The sequence below is a fragment of the Cupressus sempervirens genome, chromosome 4 (genome assembly GCF_028749045.1).
Source record: "Cupressus sempervirens isolate cs-2001-9-10 chromosome 4, ASM2874904v1, whole genome shotgun sequence".
NCBI lineage: Eukaryota > Viridiplantae > Streptophyta > Pinopsida > Cupressales > Cupressaceae > Cupressus > Cupressus sempervirens.
In genome coordinates, this window is record NC_143121.1 from 335,357,231 (window position 1) to 335,377,900 (window position 20,670).

The 20,670-nt window shown below is 36.3% G+C and overlaps 1 protein-coding gene across 4 annotated transcripts in view; it reads left to right on the forward strand.

Annotated features, from left to right (window-relative positions):
- The window catches only part of LOC149561391 (Nucleic acid-binding proteins superfamily), a 226,939-nt gene that overhangs the window by 49,869 nt on the left and 156,400 nt on the right, over window positions 1–20,670 (forward strand). For all 4 annotated transcript variants that reach the window (XR_016363812.1, XM_089825121.1, XM_089825123.1 and 1 more), the window contains exons 2-3: window positions 2,538–2,730; window positions 14,735–14,807. Coding sequence is in view for 3 of the 4 variants with exons in the window: in XM_089825121.1 (XP_089681247.1) it covers window positions 2,538–2,730; window positions 14,735–14,807 (266 nt within the window). In the remaining variant the exon portion in view is untranslated. The remainder of the gene's footprint in view (window positions 1–2,537; window positions 2,731–14,734; window positions 14,808–20,670) is intronic.

Below are 20,670 nucleotides of genomic sequence, written 5' to 3' on the forward strand. Positions count from 1 at the left end.
CAACACCCCACACACCACAACATAACAATGTAGTTGAATGTTAGAACAGAACAATCACCGAGATGGCTCGATCCATGCTTGAACACAGACATGTTCCGAAGAAGTTTTGGGCAGAAGCAGTCAACATTGCAGTTTATATTTTGAACCGGTCATCCACAATGGTGATCAAAGGTAAAACTCCGAAGCCGAAGGAGGCCTGGTCAGGTCGCAAGCCTAGAATCAGTCACTTAAAGGATTTTGGCTCCCTTGCTTTTGTTTGGATCCTTGATGCATCATGCACCAAGTTGGATGCCAAGAGTCAGAAACTCATGCTTGCTGGATACAATAGTCTCCACAAAGCCTACCGCCTGATTGATGTTGAGACATCTCGTCTCATCTACAGTTGTGATGTAGTCTTTGATGAGTAGCAAGGACCTTTCATTCTTGTTTCTCTTGTTCCTGATCCAACAAACCACCCTATGAAGGCTCATGATTTGGGAGTTAAGCTTCAATTAGGTCCACCTGATGGGAGGGCTCCAGTAGCTCCTATGGCTCCAGTTTGACCAGTGATCGCTGTACAAACACCTCCAGCTTCTCCTGCAAGATCACCTCGATTTGTAGATGCTTCACTCGAGTTTGATCCAGGTTCTTCTGATGGGAACCTGATCACCACGCATCTCCTGATACTAATGTTGGTCATTCTTCTCTGATATATATGGTTGATTAAGTATTGCTATACCATCTAATCATGTTTTGAAAATTAAAAGTTTGTAAATATACTAATTCACCCCCCTGCCCCTAATATTTGTCTGTTTTCGATAATAATTTCTGGGAAGGAATACTCTAGTGGAAACCCAAAACCATTGGTCTAAAATCACTTGGAAAATCCATACTAATTTTATAAATGCAACACATTGCACCTAGAAAGTCAACACATGGTGAATAGATGAGTATGCAAGACTCCTCAACTTCCTCGAAGTGAGCGTCTAGGTAAGAGATTACTACTGAATGCTTTGTCTCCTTTACAGCTGTAATGAAGACTCTTCTATTTCCCATAATGAGTTCCTAAGAAACAATTTCCTACTTAGTATTTGGTATCCTCTATGGACATGTGTAATCAAGACTGTTCTACTTCCCAAAGTGGACGCATAGGTGGGAAATTCCTCCATTTTCCCTTATAACACCACTAACATGTGTTCACTGCTGAAAAATGCATCTACCATTTGACAGAGGCCATAAATATTAAATTATTTTACCCCTCATGTCCCTCTTGAGCACCTTTTCAAGAAACATGGCGACACTTAATAGCCTACATCTAGGCTTTATCGATTTTTATACATCTAATTTGACAATTTGTTTTTGGATGATGCAAGATTGCCTTTACATTGCTAGGTGCTATTGCATCAATTACTTGTATGCTTGTATTGGTATACAATTTTTTTCCCCATTTGATTGAAACCCCTTTTCTGTATTGGTGGTTTTGTCTTGCAAACAAATTGCTTCTCCATATTTCTTAAGATAATTTCTAATTATCATGTTATTGCTATTTATGTGTTTTCATAATGATTTGCTAACATATGTTATGGGGAATATTTTCATGCAAAAGGCCCCTAGATCAGTTTAATAACTATCTAGAATTTGCAATGCCTATGACTTTTTGCAAATAACTTCATCATTTCTAGGACACTATGCCCACAACAATAGCTTGGGTGTTAAAAGACATATAGAGTCTATCATTGCTTACTTTTTTGCTAAAAGTTTGTTTTTAATTGTGTATTATGTATCTGCATTTCTAGTACAAGATGGAAACCATCATGCCTTATATTATAAATTTGCATTAGGTCTTGGAATAATAAATGCCTTTTGGCATGTATTATAGTTGATAATGCTCATGCTGACATCTTTGGCATATTATTGTAATTGGATTAATAATAGTTTTGCATGATTGAGAGTTTGGAGACGATAGATGCTTTCCTGACTCTATTTTGGCAAATGGAATGACATGGACTGATATCTTTTTAGACAATTTCATGCTTTTTGTTTAAGTCTTTACTTGTTGAATACAAGTATCAACTTTTTTTTTTAACAAGTTAACCTAGAAATAAATGATATTCTGACTGACTGCCTGTGTGGTTCTAGATTGTCTTTGAGATTGTTGATCAATTGAATTATTTGGAATCTCTATGCCTTAGGTGGCATTCCAGTTCTAGACCAAAGGTTTTTATTTTTTAACAGATAAACTCTATGTTTTTTAATTTTCTATCCGAGATACAAAATCTGTCACCATCCTGAGGCTTTCTGTTTTTCTAATTAAACCCCACATTTGGAATTTATTTTATGAATTTTAAAGCATTTACACCTGTTTCGGTACTAAATGAGTGCCTATTTGTTTAGCGAAATGGAGTAATTTGGGAAAAAAAGTTCTGCTCCATTGGTATTGGCCTCCAGTATTCAATTTGATGGCAAATGGGATTTTATCTTCTTTTAGTTGCCATTATAAACATAATTTTATAGATTTTTCATTTTAACAATTGTGTAACATTTGTATTTGCACACAGGCTTGGCAAGAGCAATCTCGGGCTGAAAGTTCAAAAGGTAAATTGGATTACAATATTACAAGAAATAGAAGGCAAAAGCAAAATCGTTCAAGGCTTCAAAATACTGTGACGATTGATTCAATTTATGAGAAGAGATTTATGCCTTTGGAAGGTGTCTTAGAGGCAGTAATTGTGAACATTTTTCTTCTTCCAGGTATTAAAATTTTGAATAAATGTCATCATGTTTTATCAAGTTTTCATTCAGTCATTGTGCTTTTGATGTCAAACAATTTATTTTATGTTGTACAGTGGAACATCAAAAGTGAACTTTTCTGAACAAGAAAATAAACATTTTTATTGGAATGTATTTCTGGATTGGATTGTGTGTTCATTTTTTGCATTGACATTTCGAATCACACTCAGTGATCCATCATCAGGATGAGAATAGCTGGAGGAGAAAAAATGAGTTGTTGCAGACCAACAAGAAGATATATAGACTCTAGAGAAGCACACATACCGAGACAACCCAGATCAAAGAAAGAGTAGATGAGAGAAAGTAGAGAGAAAGAAAAAAGAAAAAGAAAAAGATCTATATCTATCTATATATAAAAATATCTATCTATCTATCTATCTATTTTAAAAAAAAATAAAAATAAAAAAGTACCAGACTCCACAAAGAACAAAAAATAAAAAGAGAATTATATATATATATATATATATATTCATACTGTATATACTACGAATTCAAAATGTATATGTGTACTAATATATATGTGCAAAACTAAAACCAAAAGAATGAGAAATGAAAAAAATGCGAAACGAAATAAGATTAAAAGTGAAATAAACTAAATGCATATATAAAATAATAAATATAAATATTAGGTAAAGCAAGACCATACTCTATATATATTTTATATCCAAACTATATTACTTATATGTGTGTGTGTGCGCGCGCGCGCGCGTGCATATATATCAAAAATATAATAAGGAGGAGAAAGGATGAACTGCCAAGTAAAATAACAATAAAAATGAAAAGAAATATAAATAAAATAAAATGTGAAGGATAAAAAATAAAAATAAAAATAAAATAAAGCAAATAACAAAGAGATAAACCAAGAATAAAATTAAAAATAACATTAAAATTTTCAAAAAATAAATAAAAAATTAAAATCAATATATATATATATATATATATATATATATATATATATCATTGAGGGTGATTCGAAATGTCGATGCAAAAAATGAACACACAATCCAATCTAGAAATACATTCCAATAATATGACAGATTGTGGAAACCTCTTCTCGTCAAAATAAACATTGTTCATAAATGTCATAATTGTATTTAGATATGTAGTTTTAAGTCATAGATCAGGTATTGATAAGTAATTATGGCTATATTTTCAATATAAACATTCGTAATGTATACTATCTCTTGGATGGATGCATGGGTATTAAAATACTCGGGTAATCAGAGCATTTTTTCTCAATTAATTAGTATTACAATTATCTGACACATGATTTTTCTAAGATGTGGAAGTTGGTGGCAGTTGGAACTTGGAACCCATTCAAAACATGACGTTCATACTAGTTTGTATTGGGTTTTGTCATTGATTAATCCTTTTTAGATTTTTTGTGTCTCTCTCTAACTTAGTTGTGGTCATTTTTGGTTAGATTGCAAGGTTGACTTATTGTGGTCTTATTGTTTGGTCACCAACTCATCGATATTTGAATTTGTACTTTTATAAGCCTTTATACCAACACAGGAAATAATGCATTTGTGGGATACTATGTACTATACAGCATTTGGATTAAGAAGCAGGCTTATGATATTCAATGAACTTGATCTAAATTTAAGATGGAAAATGGAAGAATCTTTTTAAAATTGAATACTACACTACAAAGTGAATCTTCAAACCATATGATTTTACTTTTTCCATTTGTTTTTACACATGACCTATATCATTTAAAACTAAGAAATCTTTGTGGAAAAAGGGCACAATTATCATGGTTCCAATATACTCTATAAATTACAGAATTTCACATGGACAAGCTGAGACTTTTAATTACACAATAAAAAAACAACTAGGTACAGCAATAAGTGATGACCACTGTATATCATTCTTTTTGCACAGAGTACAAAAGGCCAACTTGCATAGTTGCACTTAATTTAATGATTTGATTATGAAGAACAATTTTATGCCTTGAAGGCTACAATATCAGTTAGGAAAGTGTTTATCTCCTTTGTCAAATCCTTTCTATAGAATACAAATTGCTTAGTTATGTTACTTGTCTTCAAAGAAAAAATGATAAAACATCTGCAATATTGGTGTTGCATGTAAGCAATCAGTGCAATGGAGATAAACTTGGCTATTTGGATGATAAGTAGAACCGAAATCTCGCATGCATTTCATTAATAAAGTTGTTTTTATTTCTGTATCAGTTACATTCAACTTTTATCACATTGGATGAATCCTATTGGTTCATCTACCTTGTACTATATCATCTTTAAGCCATAGCAGAAACATATGTTGGTTTTGGCAATATTTGAGGGAAGCGTTGAGGTGCCACATGTTTATTACATGGTAACTTGTCTTGGTGTGGACTCCACCATTTGTTGTTGAGTTCATATTCAGCCAATTGTGCAATAGAAAATACTTGTCAGACTAATGCTCTTGTAATGGCGCATAAACCATCGATTATGATAACGTTCAACAATTCCATTGCCTTGTGGCTTTAGCTTATAGCTTTTTCCTTTTATCAAAGTCACCCACTTTGATCCCCACTCTTGTAATATCCCTCTTTTGAACCAAAATTGATTTGTGAGCAATTAGCCTAGTTTTGAGTTCTCTCAAAGGCTAATTGGTGAACAAGGGGCAATTGCAAAGTTCTTGGAGAGCATAGGATCAGTCTTGCAAGTTGTTGTTGGTAGTGACGATTGTTGGTTTTGGTAAACCTTGTGATGCTTTTAGAATTGATTTTTGACCTTTTGTTAGCTCTCCAAACTTCTTGGAGGAGCATGCTAATTTTAGTAAGTTACCCAATTGCTTCAGTTTAGCATCCAATGAATTTGGGATCACTTTGGTATCATTAGAATTGTATCTTTTGTCTTATAGTTGCTTTTCGTCAAAGTTTGAAAACTTGGATGTTTACTTGACTCAATACCCAAAATTTTGATTTGGACTCAGGAAAAAGCTTGTCATTGACTTGGTGAACACAAAAACCTCATAATTACACAAGAAAAGGAAATCAATGCATTTTGAGAACATATGAGTCTGATTTGACTATAAACATTATACTAGTCATTTATTTTATGACAATTTACCCTCATTGAATTTTAGTTTTTTCACCAATGTTGCTCCATTTTTAAATTGTTTTTTTCATGGCTTGTACTTAGTTTGTTTTGCACTTCACTTTCTTCTTCTTGCTTGGTTCTAGCTCTCAATCCTCTATTTTTAGTTCGTTTTGCACTTCACTTTCTTCTTCTTGCTTGGTTCTAGCTCTCAATCCTCTACTTTTCTTATTGTTCCTCTTGGTTCATCATAAGGTCTCACCTTGATTTTAGAAGCATAGGGCCACCAACATGTACCCAATAGCTCCTTGTAGTAGTTGTTTTCATAGCACGTCCCAATATTCCAAGTCAAATATCTTGTCTACTACGGGTTTGGGTCTAATACCTTTATATCTTCTATCAATGCACTAGCCTTTGTACTGCAAGTACTGAGTCACCTCCTCCCCATTGATTTCTGGTGGACAACGAGTTTTGGGATGACTCATGAGAGTGAGTTGGAGGTTGGCAATGGCGGAGTCTCCTTGCTTTTTCAATATGGTTTAACGATTTCTTCATTGTACCAAGATTGCTCCATAAAAACATATCATCCCCCTTAATTATCATTTTGAGTCGGGGACACAATGCCTCCATACTCATCCAAGTCATTCCCTTTTTTGCTCATTCCTCCCTTCTTTTGCTTTTGACTTCTTTGTCAATATCATACACCACATACCTTGGTTACACTCCATCGTTATCCACCCATTCACACCCAAAGTGCCGGTATGTCAAAGTATGCATTGGTGAGGTGTTTGTGGATGCACAAGACTACAATGCCCTCCACATGCTTCATTGAAACCATCCTTAAGGAAATGTGTGGAGAGGTCCATTCTTCATCTAACACATAGGGTTGGTCTCTTATTACTTGGTTCTCTTCGATCAATTTAACTCGCCCAATGGTCTAGTCTTTGTGAGTAGCAAACCCCAACTTGTTTATTGCTATTGTGGGTCCTTTTCTTTTATGATAAATCTTTAGTTTGGAGTTGTACATAGGTTCTTTGATCAACTTGTCACCTTGTGTTGCATGTTTGGTTGCTCCATTGCAACCCTACTCCCTAACTTAATAGGGTCCCAACAACCAAACTTTGTACTTCCCTAGTTTAATCTCATCTCAATCATTATACTTCAAAATCGTCGACTGTATACTCATTTGCTGGAGGTGCTTGTCATGCCATAACTTCCATTGGTGTTGCATGACTTCGGTGGCTCATTGTGCCTTTATTCTCAGTATGTCTAATTTGTTAAAGGTAAGAAGTTATTTGTTCAAGCTTTTGGCATCACCAAGATGGTTCTTGACAATAATGTATAAACTTGGGAACATGTACTTAGTAGCTACTACAACTTTGAAAGATTCCCAATTTGGTGACCATAGAAATTACTGTTTGTTTCAAAATCTGAATCTTTGACTAGCGTTTGTTTTCCACCGAATGATCTTAGTTGAATTCTGATTTCTTTTTTCTTTTCCTTGTTTATTTTCAGTTTTTTGGGTTTTTTTGGAAATAAAATAATTGCATAAGAAATAGGAAATAAGTAGCACTTAAGAAATGTAGACACATGTTGCAAATTTTATCATTACTAAATTCTGAAATAGTACGAACCAACCAGCAATCTGATATATTAACTTCAAAGAGATCATCACCAATATACAATACTGTCTTAAACATGGATCAACACTAGCTACAAGGAGATGCTTTGATAATGTTTCAACCCTACAAAATTTGCTGCAATGAACAGTCCAATGCCAAAGGAAAACTATGGCATCCAATGGTGAAGAAAAGGCCTTCTCCAACCCCCACGTGAGCTGCTGCAATGAAATGCCTGTTGCCAAAAGCTGATCGCCCAGCTGCAAGTACCCTAATCCACTCAAATGATAATGCCAAGGTAAATCAACCACTTCTTTTGTCAATCGGAATGCAATGAAATAGAACTCGTTTGCATCCCAACAGTCTAGACTTGAGGGTTTTGTCCCAAGCCACAAAATTGCCCTTCCAGAGCAATTTCACAATTCATAAGCTTCAAATGCCAAAAGATGGTCAACAATTAGGTCTTCATCTCCTTATAACTCCTCCCAAGTGCAAATCGAACCCTAAATGAAATTCACACCTTGCACTTTTAAATAAAATATAATAAAATAACATTTTCCCAAATAAAGGCGTCCATGCTATAGGAAAAACATTACTTTATTAAAATTTTACAGCTCAAGGCACCAAAAAGTCTCTGGATATTGAAAGTCATGTATAATAATTCGAGACCTTTCCAATGAGCTATAACACATAGGCATACCTAACCAAATGAAGCAAATATCCCCTTATTACTTCAAAATGGCTATATAAATAGCCTTATTTCAATATATTCAATCACTAACTATTAAAACATTTCCCATATAGCCTATAATAGTCCAAAATAACCAACCAATCATGAATCTGACCTTGTCACTTGTTTGTGACTGATGTCGGATAGAATGGGTCAACTGACAGTCTCTTCCCTAAAATCTAGGGATGCTCCTAAAAAATCAAAAACTCATCCTGTCATCTTGAAGCTGAAACCAAGAATTGGTCTGAGAAACCTCATATCTGAAAGCTACCACATCCTCCTAAATTTTAGGGAAACCTCCTAAAATCAAGGAACTGCACCAAACTGGCCCAAAACTGTCTGGAATGCCATGTCCGGTCACTGAATCCCTTGTGTGAGTCTCTGTCAACACTGCTAGCCTACGAGAGTCCCATGATAGGCTAACTCCCATGACTATGATAGTCAAACTAAGGAGGGGACATGACAAACTTGGTGGTCGAACATAAATTGGAAGGGTATGCCTAGTTGTTACTTTGTCGTGTGGTCTTCCTAGAGTATTGTTGGTAGTCTTTCCTCCCAATCTTCCCCTTTGACCCCACATGACATATATCATGGAAGCAAGTACTTTGTTTGTGGCTTTTGTTTGACCATTGACTCGCGTATTATGGACTTGAATATGTGTGGAAGATTTTAAGCTTTGTTGTTGTAATCAACCAGATGACACGATTCACAAAATGCAACCCCTTGATGACTAGCAATTGAGTCACAATATTGTCTAGTTGTGCCCTTGCTTCCAACCACTTGGTGAGGTACTCCATTGTTGCCACAATATATTTTCATTTATGTGCTTGACTAACCTTTAATTGCTCGACATTGTCTAACCCTGACCTTTCAAATAGTTCTTGGACTACGAAGGGAATGGCGACATGAAATCACACTTGAGTGTTTTCCCAACTCTCTAGTCCATGTCACATCCTCCCATCCACTCTCAGGTGCTAGCGTGTAGTGTTGGCCACCAAATCCCTGCTAGCAACACCTTGCCATGTGGCTACGAACTAGGCCTTCGTGAGGTTCGTTCAAAACTTTTGAATCTATTCCTACTTGATGCATTGTTTTAGTTTGTGGTCAAGCTCCATTTTGTGGAACATCCCATTAGCAAGCTCAATTTTTTTCCCTTAAATGCCATCTTTCTTCTTTAACTTCGTGGCATCTTGCTTGGGAAGTTAAAGGTGGATAGGTACTCCTCAATGCTCTTGTACAATGGTGACAAGGTTGCGATTTGGAAGAGTTGCGCATTGAGAGGCCCTCAAAAACATAACAAAAGTCAAGTCATTCCACCACAAAGGTTGTTTTTAGTTTGTCTTCTTTGGCAATTCTTATATTATTATAACCTGAGAATCCATCCACAAAGGAAATTGTTGATGGCCGACAACTTTCTAGAGTATTCTGTTGATGAATGGAATCAAGAAGGGGTCTTCGATTGTTATTGGATTAAGGCATCTGAAGTACACATAGATCCTTATCTAGTTCGCCTCCTTGAGTGATATGACAATTGGAGAGCCCCACTCACTTGTTTTCACCTTGAATATTATGTCATCATCAAACATTTTCTCAATTTCCTCGTGTACCTTGGCAACACAATTCTTGTTCATTTGATAAGTTCTCTTTTGTATGGGGTGTGCAGTTAGTATGAGGGGTCTCTATGTGAGCGCAATTCTAGTGGAATCCCCTCTAGGTCCTTATAGGTCTAGGCCAAGGTGTCTTTGTACTTCATGAAAATCTTGAATGTCATCGCCATTAGTACAAGATTCCAATTGTCACCTACCAAGGTCGTCTTCATATTATCTTCATTGCCCAAGATTATCTTCTTCACATTTGGCCCTTCATATTTTATCGTCTTTTTAAAAATGGAAAGCATGGGTCTCATCATTCTTCATATTTTTGAGCAAAACTCTCTTCGACGACTTACACTATTTCCTTGATTTGCAACATGTAACGTTTGGTCTAGAAGACCTCATAATCCTCCATCTGCTAGTGAAACAAGTCATTGAGAGAGCTAGTTTCATCTTTTGAACAATCCTCCAATTCCAACACCCTTTTGTATTTGTTCCATTGCCTTCGTCCTTTCATCTGTTCCGCAATCTCCCTCATTAGATTGCAAGTTGGAAGATGCCAGTTCCTTGCTCGCAACTTGATTTCTTAGGTCAATGATATACTTCCGCTATTCACATTCAATAGACAATGCATTTTTCTTCGAATTATGATTTGCCTTCGCCGTGATCAACCAACCCCTCTCAAGGAGAGCATTGTACACCTTTTTTAGTAGGATGACTACAAAGTTGAGGAAGAAGTATTATTAGTTGATTGTCACTTTTTTGTGTCGTGAGTGTCCCAATGACTTAATGCCATGTTGGTTGTCACCTGCCAAGTGAAAGGTTGGTCTCCATATTGTTGGCTTCCCAAGGCACTTTTAGGTTTCCTGGCAACACATTGACTTTTTAGCCTCCATTAACAATAGTGTTTGTCAATTTTCTTCACACGATCGCCATCTTAACGATGACTAACTTCTTCCTGATGTTTACTACCAACAACATCGGGTTATTAGCCACACCCCCTTCATGCAGTGGTTCTTCCATCGACTTGATTTGTGGCTGATATTGCTCCTAATTGGTTGTCATTGACTATGCTTGTGATTGCCATTTCTAGTTGTGGCAAGGTTTGAAGGTCCCTCACCTTGATAGGGATTGCTGTTTGCAACAATTGTCTCATTGTATTCTTTTTAGATCTGGGCCATAGTAAAGTACAGATGGCTTTGTTGAGGCTCTTCTTTCCTCTACCATTGCTTATTCCATGTCGGCTTTGGCTTCCTGATGTCTTTCCTTCTTTCTATGAGGATTTGGGTATATTGCCTTCTTCGTTATCCTTCTTAATTTGACTTCTCCACGACCAACATGTTTACCCTTTTTTCCGGTAGTTGGCATCTTTATGGTTTCCAAATGCACATCATTTGCATAGGAACTCAGGGTTATTTTGACCGCTTTGTCAATCACAGGAAAAATGATTCCATTCATTGCAGTTCTACACTAGATATTGGTCTCCTCTTTGCATTGTATTAGATTCTATTTTGTGTGCCACAATTATAATTATTATTGCGTTGCCTATTGCTACAATATTTTCCACATGATGTATTTGAATTGGCAAGTGGTTTTGGTGGTGTAGACGGTGGGGTTGTCTGTTCCCCTTGTGTGAAGAGCACTTGCATGCTTCTTGGTTTTATGGTGTACGAGCATTCCTTGATGGAATGTCCTAGTAGTTGACATATGTCACGAAATAGCTTCTTTTAACACGCCTTTTTTGTGTGACCTACGGTACAGTCGGTGCACCACACTTCCTTGTTTTCCTTGGAACTTTCTTTCTTCGCCTTCAGTTCCATGATGCATAGCATACCCTGTTGAAGTGCTTGCATGGTTTTTCATTCATCATGTCATTGTCCTTCGTATTGTCATCATCACTTATTCTTTTCTTTCCCCGTGATGAGTTAATTCTCAATGTCTATTGGTCAGTTGTAAGCATTGTCATAGAAGGATGGGGGTAATACCTTCATCTTTTTTCTGACTGAAGGAATCAAATGTTTGATGAACCAATGTCTCTCCAATCCATCAGTTGACTTGTTCTCCAACTTTCCAAACACCTCCTTGTCCCTACGATTGTAATCTCGTATATTTTTGTTTTTCCTTTGTTTGATGTTGTAGATCTCAACAACAATTTCGGTGTCATCCCTCAAGAGTTTGAATTCCTCTTGGAATCTTCTTTTTTCTAGGATTTTGTCTATTTTTATATCAAGCATGTAAACCAATAGATGACTATTCCCCATAATCTAGTGGGAAACGACCTTAGCCAACAATCCTTGTCTATCTGACCACTCACACACCATATGACTTAAAATGTCTTATAGTGCCACACTCTAATCCATTTCCATTGAACGTATGGAGAATTTGCCTATCTCAACTAGGACTTGCGGGGGGTCACCATCATTTGGAAATGATATGTACCATGTATGAAGGATCTAGCCAGATTGCTTGGCTTTTGCCCACATTTTAGTGCTTCTTGTGCTTTCTCAGCCGTGTGTAACCCCTCTACATGTCCACCTTCAATGTTTTCATACCTTAGTTACCTTCCTCGTCCTTAAAACCCCTTCTCCTAGGGTCTACATTGCGTGCCCCCTATTCTTGGTTCTTCTATTATGAACAATCTCTTAATGTAGTGTAGATTGTTCTCAAATGTCTCGACAACTTCATCCTCAAGGTTCCTATCTTTATCGTCTTTGACACGTGTAGAATGCGCTAACTTGCTATTCTCCATGGAGTTGGTCTTTGAGCCAACCTCGTTCAATACTATTTGAACTTTGTATAGACAGATTGTTTGCTTGGTCAACAAGAGTTATGCCTTGTTAGAGTGTTATAGGTTTCTGGTAATCTCCTACTCATGCCATGTATGTTGTGTTGTGTCTTCGGATGGCTTTTGCTTGTCTTGGCTTGAACTTCATCTAAAACTTAGGCTTTTATTTCTTGGACTTTGAGATTCTTTAATGATACTTTGTAATCATTTTAGCCTTTCACTTTGTTCCATGATTTGCAGGGATCTTCTCACTGGTACTTCTCCCTCTTCTCAAGTATGCACAATATGTCTTCTTTTGTCTTTGTCTAGTAGAAGAGCTATTTTTGCTTGTGTCACGCTATTCCTTCTTCCTTTCCTTGTACCATTGTTGTAATTGTTTTTGAGGCTGTTCTTGGTCTCTTTCTTCCCTAAGATCTCATAGGGTTATTTAGATTATGTTCGAGCAATCCTGGCAACCTTAGAAGGAGATGCTTGACTTTTTCATTCACTCTTAACCCTTCTCTAATGTTGCTCATAGGGACCTTGTAGTGGAATGCTTCCCTGTGAATGAACGAGTTGACAAATAATTCCCATATGTATCTAAGGTCTTATGTCAATTCTTCCTCTATTGTGTTTTCTTCTTGGGATTCAGAGGCTTCTAGTTGCTCATAGGGTTAGCCATTACTAGTCCATATCACTTGATGTCATTCTCCCATGCTGTTCAACTCTCCAAGCTTTGTACGGCAGCGACTCCAAAATGTTTACTTTTGAAGGGAACTAGTTTGATTCCACAGAATAAACAAAGTACGTAAACATACCATACAACAATATCAGCTAGAAAACAATAATCACAAGAAAATGGTAGAATGATATGATCTTTATTTCTCAATGTAATGTTTACAACCTAGACAATGTTATCTATTGAGAGAACATAAGTACAGATACAGTGTCAAACGGTTAAGAGTAACAACCATTGGCAATTACCCAAAATTAATTATTCTTTAATTAACATGTTTATTCCCAGAATATGGCAAGACTGCCGATTATGGGGGGACCCATACTTTGCTTTATCCTTTTTTTTTTCCCAAGTATTTTCCTTTCTCATTTACAAATGTTTGTCCCCACAACTTTCAGTTATTTATGACTTTCCCTTTGTCATCAACCTTTTTACCAAATTAATAGTGGGAGAACTAGCTATTGGCTCTAGTTACCTGATGTGCCCATCATACCCCCCAAATCCAGTGGTAAATGTCTCCAAAGGAAAGACTCAACTCTCCCTATTGGTCTTGCCAATGTTAATGATTGTATGGGGCTGCTAGCTACCATGGACACCAAACAAGTTGAAGCTAATAACCTATTAATGTTTCTGTTCTTGGTCTCTTATGTTTAGGAGGAAGAGCTGACTAGTGCCTCACTCCACAGTATGAAGGACGGCCAATGTAGTGCAATTTAACTGCTACAATATTACTGTGCACCTGAATGCCTGCCCATGCGCATTTTCTCAAATGATTGATACTCTTGGTCAGGAGACTTTGCACCCTCATCAGTCATTTCAAGGAGTGACTATTGGAAGACCATATTCCAATGTGAACATGGGCAAGGCACATGGGTGAGTTTGTGTGCTCTGCCAATAAGTGACGGTGTATTTTAATAGCATGCTCCAGCTTGGGAGATACGCTGCTGTATCCTTTGCTACAAAGTACTGAAGAAAAACTGCTTATTTTCATTAGTTTAGTTTAATATAATTATCTGATGTACTTACCATGGTACTTAGTGTTCTCTCCTTTTGTATTGATCATCTCTAGAAAGTACTGTTCTACGCCTAGTGACTTTCCACTGCAGCCATTCCATGGTTTTTATGATAATATGTAAATATTAATACAATTTGACTTTAATCCAAAAAAATAGAATGTTTCTTTTCCTGCTTATGCTATTCTTCTTCTTGTTCTATTCACAATTTTATAGAGAATATATTTTGTTATTATGCTAAAATCATTTCCACCTTTAATTCATTTATTAAAAATCACAATGTTGTACTCTTCAAGGTGATAATGATTAAGTTCTAGAAAAGAACCAAGTTTATGCATAAAATAGAATGTATGCTCATTCAAATTCTCAATTACCTGGATATTAGAAAATGAGCAACTCTGTCTAGTATTTATGTAGACATCCATAAGAGTTTTCTCCTCCTCATCAAGTTGCACCATTTTGCTCTGCAGGCACAAGTTGCTATATGCTATGTTTGGGAGATTCATGGAGCTCAAAAACCATTGATCTCTACCTTCATCAAAAGTAACTAGTATGCTCCTGTTTTTCATTTCTTATGTTCAACTTTTTGTATTGTTAAGTAAGCTACACACTTCAATACAATATTGACATTCTTGTGAAATCCTTATTTTCATTCGTATTATCGATGTTTATCAATCAGAAAAAGAATAAATGACTTATTTTTTCCACTTGTTGGTTTTATATGAACCTATGTCATGAGACATTTATACTCAACCTTTCTTAGAAAAATAGCTGCAGAAAACTATTTTTACAACTTTGTAATAATCCTTGCCTAATCTGATCAGAAAATTTAAACTTGCGCTGATGGAATTTCATCAAAACAGTTGGTGGACGATCTCTGTATCAACTATGAAACCAACGAAAAAACCCACTCTAATAATGCATACCAATAGTCTAAGAAGGTTTGAATAATGCTGAACTCAATTATAATAGCAATGCTTGGAACAATGATATCAGATTAATATTGGGTACGGAAACCTATCTTAAAGTATGACAAGGATAATGGAATGAGTTCAATATCATTACTTGCAGCAGTTGATTACAGTCTTACAAACATAAACAAGAAATCATGAACCTGGAGTTACCCGCTGAAGGTAAACTGTCCAAGTGATCTGATATGTGTTAACTGCCGCAGGCTACACCTCCAATGCTAGTTGACAACCTGAGACCCTCCTTCCTCGATGTGGGACATAAGATACTGCTGCCGTATGTTGCCAAGACTCCGTGACCCCTGGTGCGATTGGTGGAACTCCAGCAACGTTGTTAGTCTTCAGCCCGCAGACTACACCCCTTCTACGAACTGTCTTCACTGGTGAAGGATGAGGGATGCAGTGTATGAGTTGAGTATATAACTGATGGCCCAGACTGTGGTTTTGTAATCCAGCTAACCTCCTTACTTTGCTGTAGATCACCCTCTGACTGCTGTGGGATAAGTCACACCCACTATCCACAAAAATCTATTCTGGCTGCACTTCCTTAGCCAGCAATAGCTACTGTGTATAAAGTATGGAGAAAAAATCGATGCATCTAGTTTCTATTCCACTGTATGATCCAACAAAGAACTTACTTCCAATTCCTGAAACCGATGTCCCTTTCCTCTTGCCGATTTCTGCCTGAAGCTGTGTGTTAATCCAAATGAGGGGTTGGGGTGATGTCCAACTTCCTTAGACAACTCGAGGGGTTTCGTCCTCAGAGTTACCAGTCACATTAAAGCAGACACTTGTAGCAATTTGTTAATATTTATCATATATTCATCGTAACAATCCCAATGCAAATGCTTTCCTTTATAACTTCGAAATGAGGAGAGGTAGGAACAACTTAGCAATGTGGGATAAAAGACTAATTCGTCTTTTAGTCACTTAAGTCATTTTGTCATAATGTGACTTTAAATAATAAAGTACTTTATATTTCAACTTAATAAAACAATGTGATTTTAACCTTAGAATTTCCCATTTAAAATCTCTTCAACTGAAATCAAAACTCTTGTGACTGGCTGGCATCCTAAATCATATGCCGTTAGCCTATCCGGATGGAAAGATAGACCAACTAGGTGCCATTATGGCTAGCACGGAGAAGGGTACATTACAAACTTTGTTCCATTTTCTCTTTAAGAAAGCTAAAGAAAGGAAAGTTAGTTTGAGATCAAAGGCAAAAGTTATGGTTGAAATTATGATCAAGGAATCTTTGCGATTTCCCTTTGCACTCTTTATGCCTAAGATTATTACGCTCTTGATTTGTTCACAAAATTATCAAGTTCATTAATACGCTTTAGATTTGTTAGCAAAATACTTTTATCTCAAGTTTTATCTTAATAATTGGCTCTTCACAAAACAGTAATATTTTATCTGTCTATATTTATGTTTCAGTTTCCACCTATTACTGTAGATTTTTGTGCAGGTGAAAATGAGGAATGACTTCAAGTTAAATTGATACGCAAGTCATACAACTTTAAATAGGGGAGGACTTCTCAAAATTAATTTCTGGATTCTTATATATAACATATATCTATAGAGATCCATGTTTATATGTACTTGTTGACAAACCTGTAATTGTTATTTCAATCGATTGTCGCCTTTAATCATATCAATAGGTGTTTTTTAGTGCATTGGTTGGGCCTCGATAGCAGTTGTTCTCCTTGGTATTAACATTGCTACCAATTGCTGGCAACAGTGTTACCAACCCATGGATTCTCATGTTAGACTTAAGAATGAGTCGAATTGCTGCCTTACTTTTTTCTCTAATCTTTTGATTGATGGTTACTATTAATTGAATTACTAATCATTTGAATTAGTAGTTGTTGATGCTGTTGCTGCTACCAATATGACTTCCTTCAATTTGACACTACTTAGCCATAAACAAGCTGACAATTCCAATTAATCATTTGGCATTACTTGAGTGAACAATCTCCATATATCATCCTCATTGTTATCATGATGGCCACTATTAAACACCTTACTTGAACTGTCCATTCTGCTACAACTCTCTCTCTCTCTCTCACACACACATACACACACACACACAAACTCTTAACAAACTTGAGATAGTTGTGATATGAAAAGGATGGGGACATCAAAGTCTCCACTCCTTGAAAATGCTCGCTTACAATCATTCTCAATCGTGATTCCCAAATCCCAAACTTTGTAGTGTCCTTTACACATAACATGGTTTTGTTGAGCAGTCATTTCATAAATGCAAAATTCCCCAAGAAGACATTGTATGGTGTTGAGATTTGCATGCCTTGTTTGTAACTTTCTGCCTAGGCCAAGTCAAGCTTTGTTTTGTATTTAATTTAGATCTCAGGGAGTTATTATTGGAGAAGAGATGTAATGTCTCCATTTTGGAGGTAATTTGATTAAATTAATTAAATTAATTAAGCTGTCCAAAATAATGAATATTTTATGAGGATGACTAATTAATTATTTTAATTAAATAAGTAAGTGGTATTAAGTTAATTATTTATAAAGTTATCAAATAAATAAATATTAAAAGGTAACTTTATATTTAATTAATTTAATAAACTGACTTGAATTATAAAATATTTTATAAAGTCACTTAATAAATAAAATGAAATAATGTTCTAGAAGTTTTTGGAGAAAGTGGAGAAAACAGAATAAATAGGCATCCTGGGCTTCATTCTCACCAGGCAGATTTGTTGTTGTTGATGTTTGTTGTTGATGTGCATTGTGGAGCCTAGGGTTTTTGCAGTAGTCACAATTGGCCATTAAGAACGAAAAACTCTCAATTGGTGAGCAATTTTGAGAGTGTGAAATATCACTTGAATTATTGCAGCTGGGAGAAAGTTACTTCAGACTTTCTATTTGTGCTACATTATAAAAACTTAGTGGCCTTTGGCCAAGTTTTTGTGTGATTGGATTTAGGGCTTTGTGGAGACATTTTGGTGTTAAGTCTTCAACAAGTTTGGCATAAGAGAGGCTGAATTGTACTCAGATTTCTACATCAGATATTCTCAGTCACTTATATCAGCTAGTAGAGGCATTTGAGAAGAATTCGATTTGGCCTTGTAGCTGCTTTTTCAATTAAGGAGGCAAATCGATGAGTCTTCTTTGCATTTCCAGATTTGTACATTTTTGTGGGGGCTGTGAATTGATGATACTTACAGTCAATTGAAGGGTTGACCGTGCAAATACATAGGAGGGGCTGAGGAGTTCGATCTATGATAGTATTGGTAGATTGGAATACAACAATTCATCTATATTGCATGAGGCGTTTGTAATGCCTAATACATCCAATAAAGAAGTCGACAACAACTTGTATTGCTGATCTGATTTCATCTGCGAACTCGTGGAGGGGACGACTTTGTCATTCCTAGCTCCTAAAAATTAGATAAAGGCACAAACAGGATCGCTGGGCTTACACAAGATAGTCGCCACATCTTTGAAGACTTGAGCGACATCTTCTTAAAGGATTGACTTGTTCTTGGTGGCTGCCAACAATATAACAGGTTTCTTATTAATTTTGGGTTTGCATTTCTGGTCGTTACACACAGCAAATTCGTTATAATCATTGTAGTTGCATCTGATGTATTCGCAGGCATGTAAGTTTAGACTTCCAAGCATTGTAAAATCAGTTATTCATTGTTTTATAAGATTGCATTAAGTTGCTGCTGTAGGTACATGTTTGTATCAGCATTAGTATGTTTTTGAAATCAGTATTGTATTTAAAAGACATTTGTGTTCAAGGAGTAATAAGTGGTTATTGTTGTGCACTCAAATATCTTAGAATCAGCATTAGAGTTTGCAAACCAAATGTTTGTCAAAATTACCAGTTGGCTGTAGGTGATCATATTTTCTCATGATTAAAACTCATTTACGCATTCAATATTGCCAAATTAGGTTGCACATTCATGTTAGAATATTGTTTAGTCAATTTAGAGTCATTTGTAAACATTTTGATTGATGCAAATTGAAGAAAAGAGTCATTTTAGGAAACTGAAAAGTTATATCAGTCATATGACCCTTGCATGTGAGTTGTTTGATGAAATTCCTTGAGCCTCCAATCAGCATTTTGAGGTCAGATTTAAACAGGGTCATTGCCAGCGAGTTAGAAGTCTGCATGTGAAGTGTTTGCCAAAATTTCCAAGGCCAAAAATAAAAAAATTTCAATCAGATTTGAGTAGGGACATTATAGTGGTATCGGAGCTATTGACCTGCCATCCTGTTGGGTAGATTGGACATTGAATCAGTTAGTTAATCATGTTTACTTAAAGTACCCAGAAGCAGTGGGACAAGGATATGAAGAAGCTTAAACAAAATTTGGAAAGGTTGGATGAAAATCAAAAAAGGATGAATGAATTGATGGTTTCCATGTTTAAGAGGACTACATCACAGAACAAAGAGAAAGAGGAACAAGAGTTCTCTATAGTATCTAGAAGCCTCTATGATGAATTACCAGTAGTTAGTGACTATCATACAGTTGACCTAATGGAGAGCAAAAATCAGACCTTAGAAAACGAATCAGAAAATTCATTTCATGACAATGAATCCCAAGATCATGATGTGGATGGACACAGTCACCTTGGAAGTGGAATTGCTTGAAGATACTGTTATATCAGCAACTTCTACCTCGCTAGTTGAGCCATCCTATGAGGTGCATAGCAACAAAACCCTGGATATTGAGGTGTGCATAGATGATAGCATACACAATGCTGCTTATCATATGGTGAGTGACATTGATTCAACCTCATATCACAGTGCGGATGAAAAATTGGAAGATTTGTGTGGAAATGTTTCGTCACACGGGGATCATCATTTAGCAAGCCAATTGAAGGTTAATGACAAGATGGTTGCCACAACCATTGAGCATTTTGATGTTTCTCGTCAAATGTTGGCCACCTATGGTTGGAGTACTCTTTTGACAGATGAGCACGGTGATAGTGTTTTTTCCCTTGCAAAGATACATGCACTCCGAGAAGTGATTGGAATGATGAAACAAAATTACGTACAACTACTTGCAGATAGCGATTTTCTTCTCAAACGGGATTGCATTTGTTATGTTGCATTGCAGGAAAAGGAGAAGGTTGATAAGCTCACTCATGAGCTTGAGGTGACTATGGACTTGTTGCAGAATGCCCAGTTGGCCCTTCAAGAGTCACAATTACAGATTGAGAAGCTTATAGAGGAGTTGAGTTTGGCACAGTCTCCACCAGCTGCAGATATAGTACAATTACATACAGAGGCAATTGATAAGGATCTTATATCCACGAGTTGTAGTGGAGATGTGGTTACATCTATCACAGATATAGGTACAAAGGTTTCAGCTGGGATGAGTACCTTGGTTGTATCGAGTTTTCCTAACGTTAGCACCAGACAGTTGATACAAGACAATTTACTAGTAGCTCTTGTGTCAC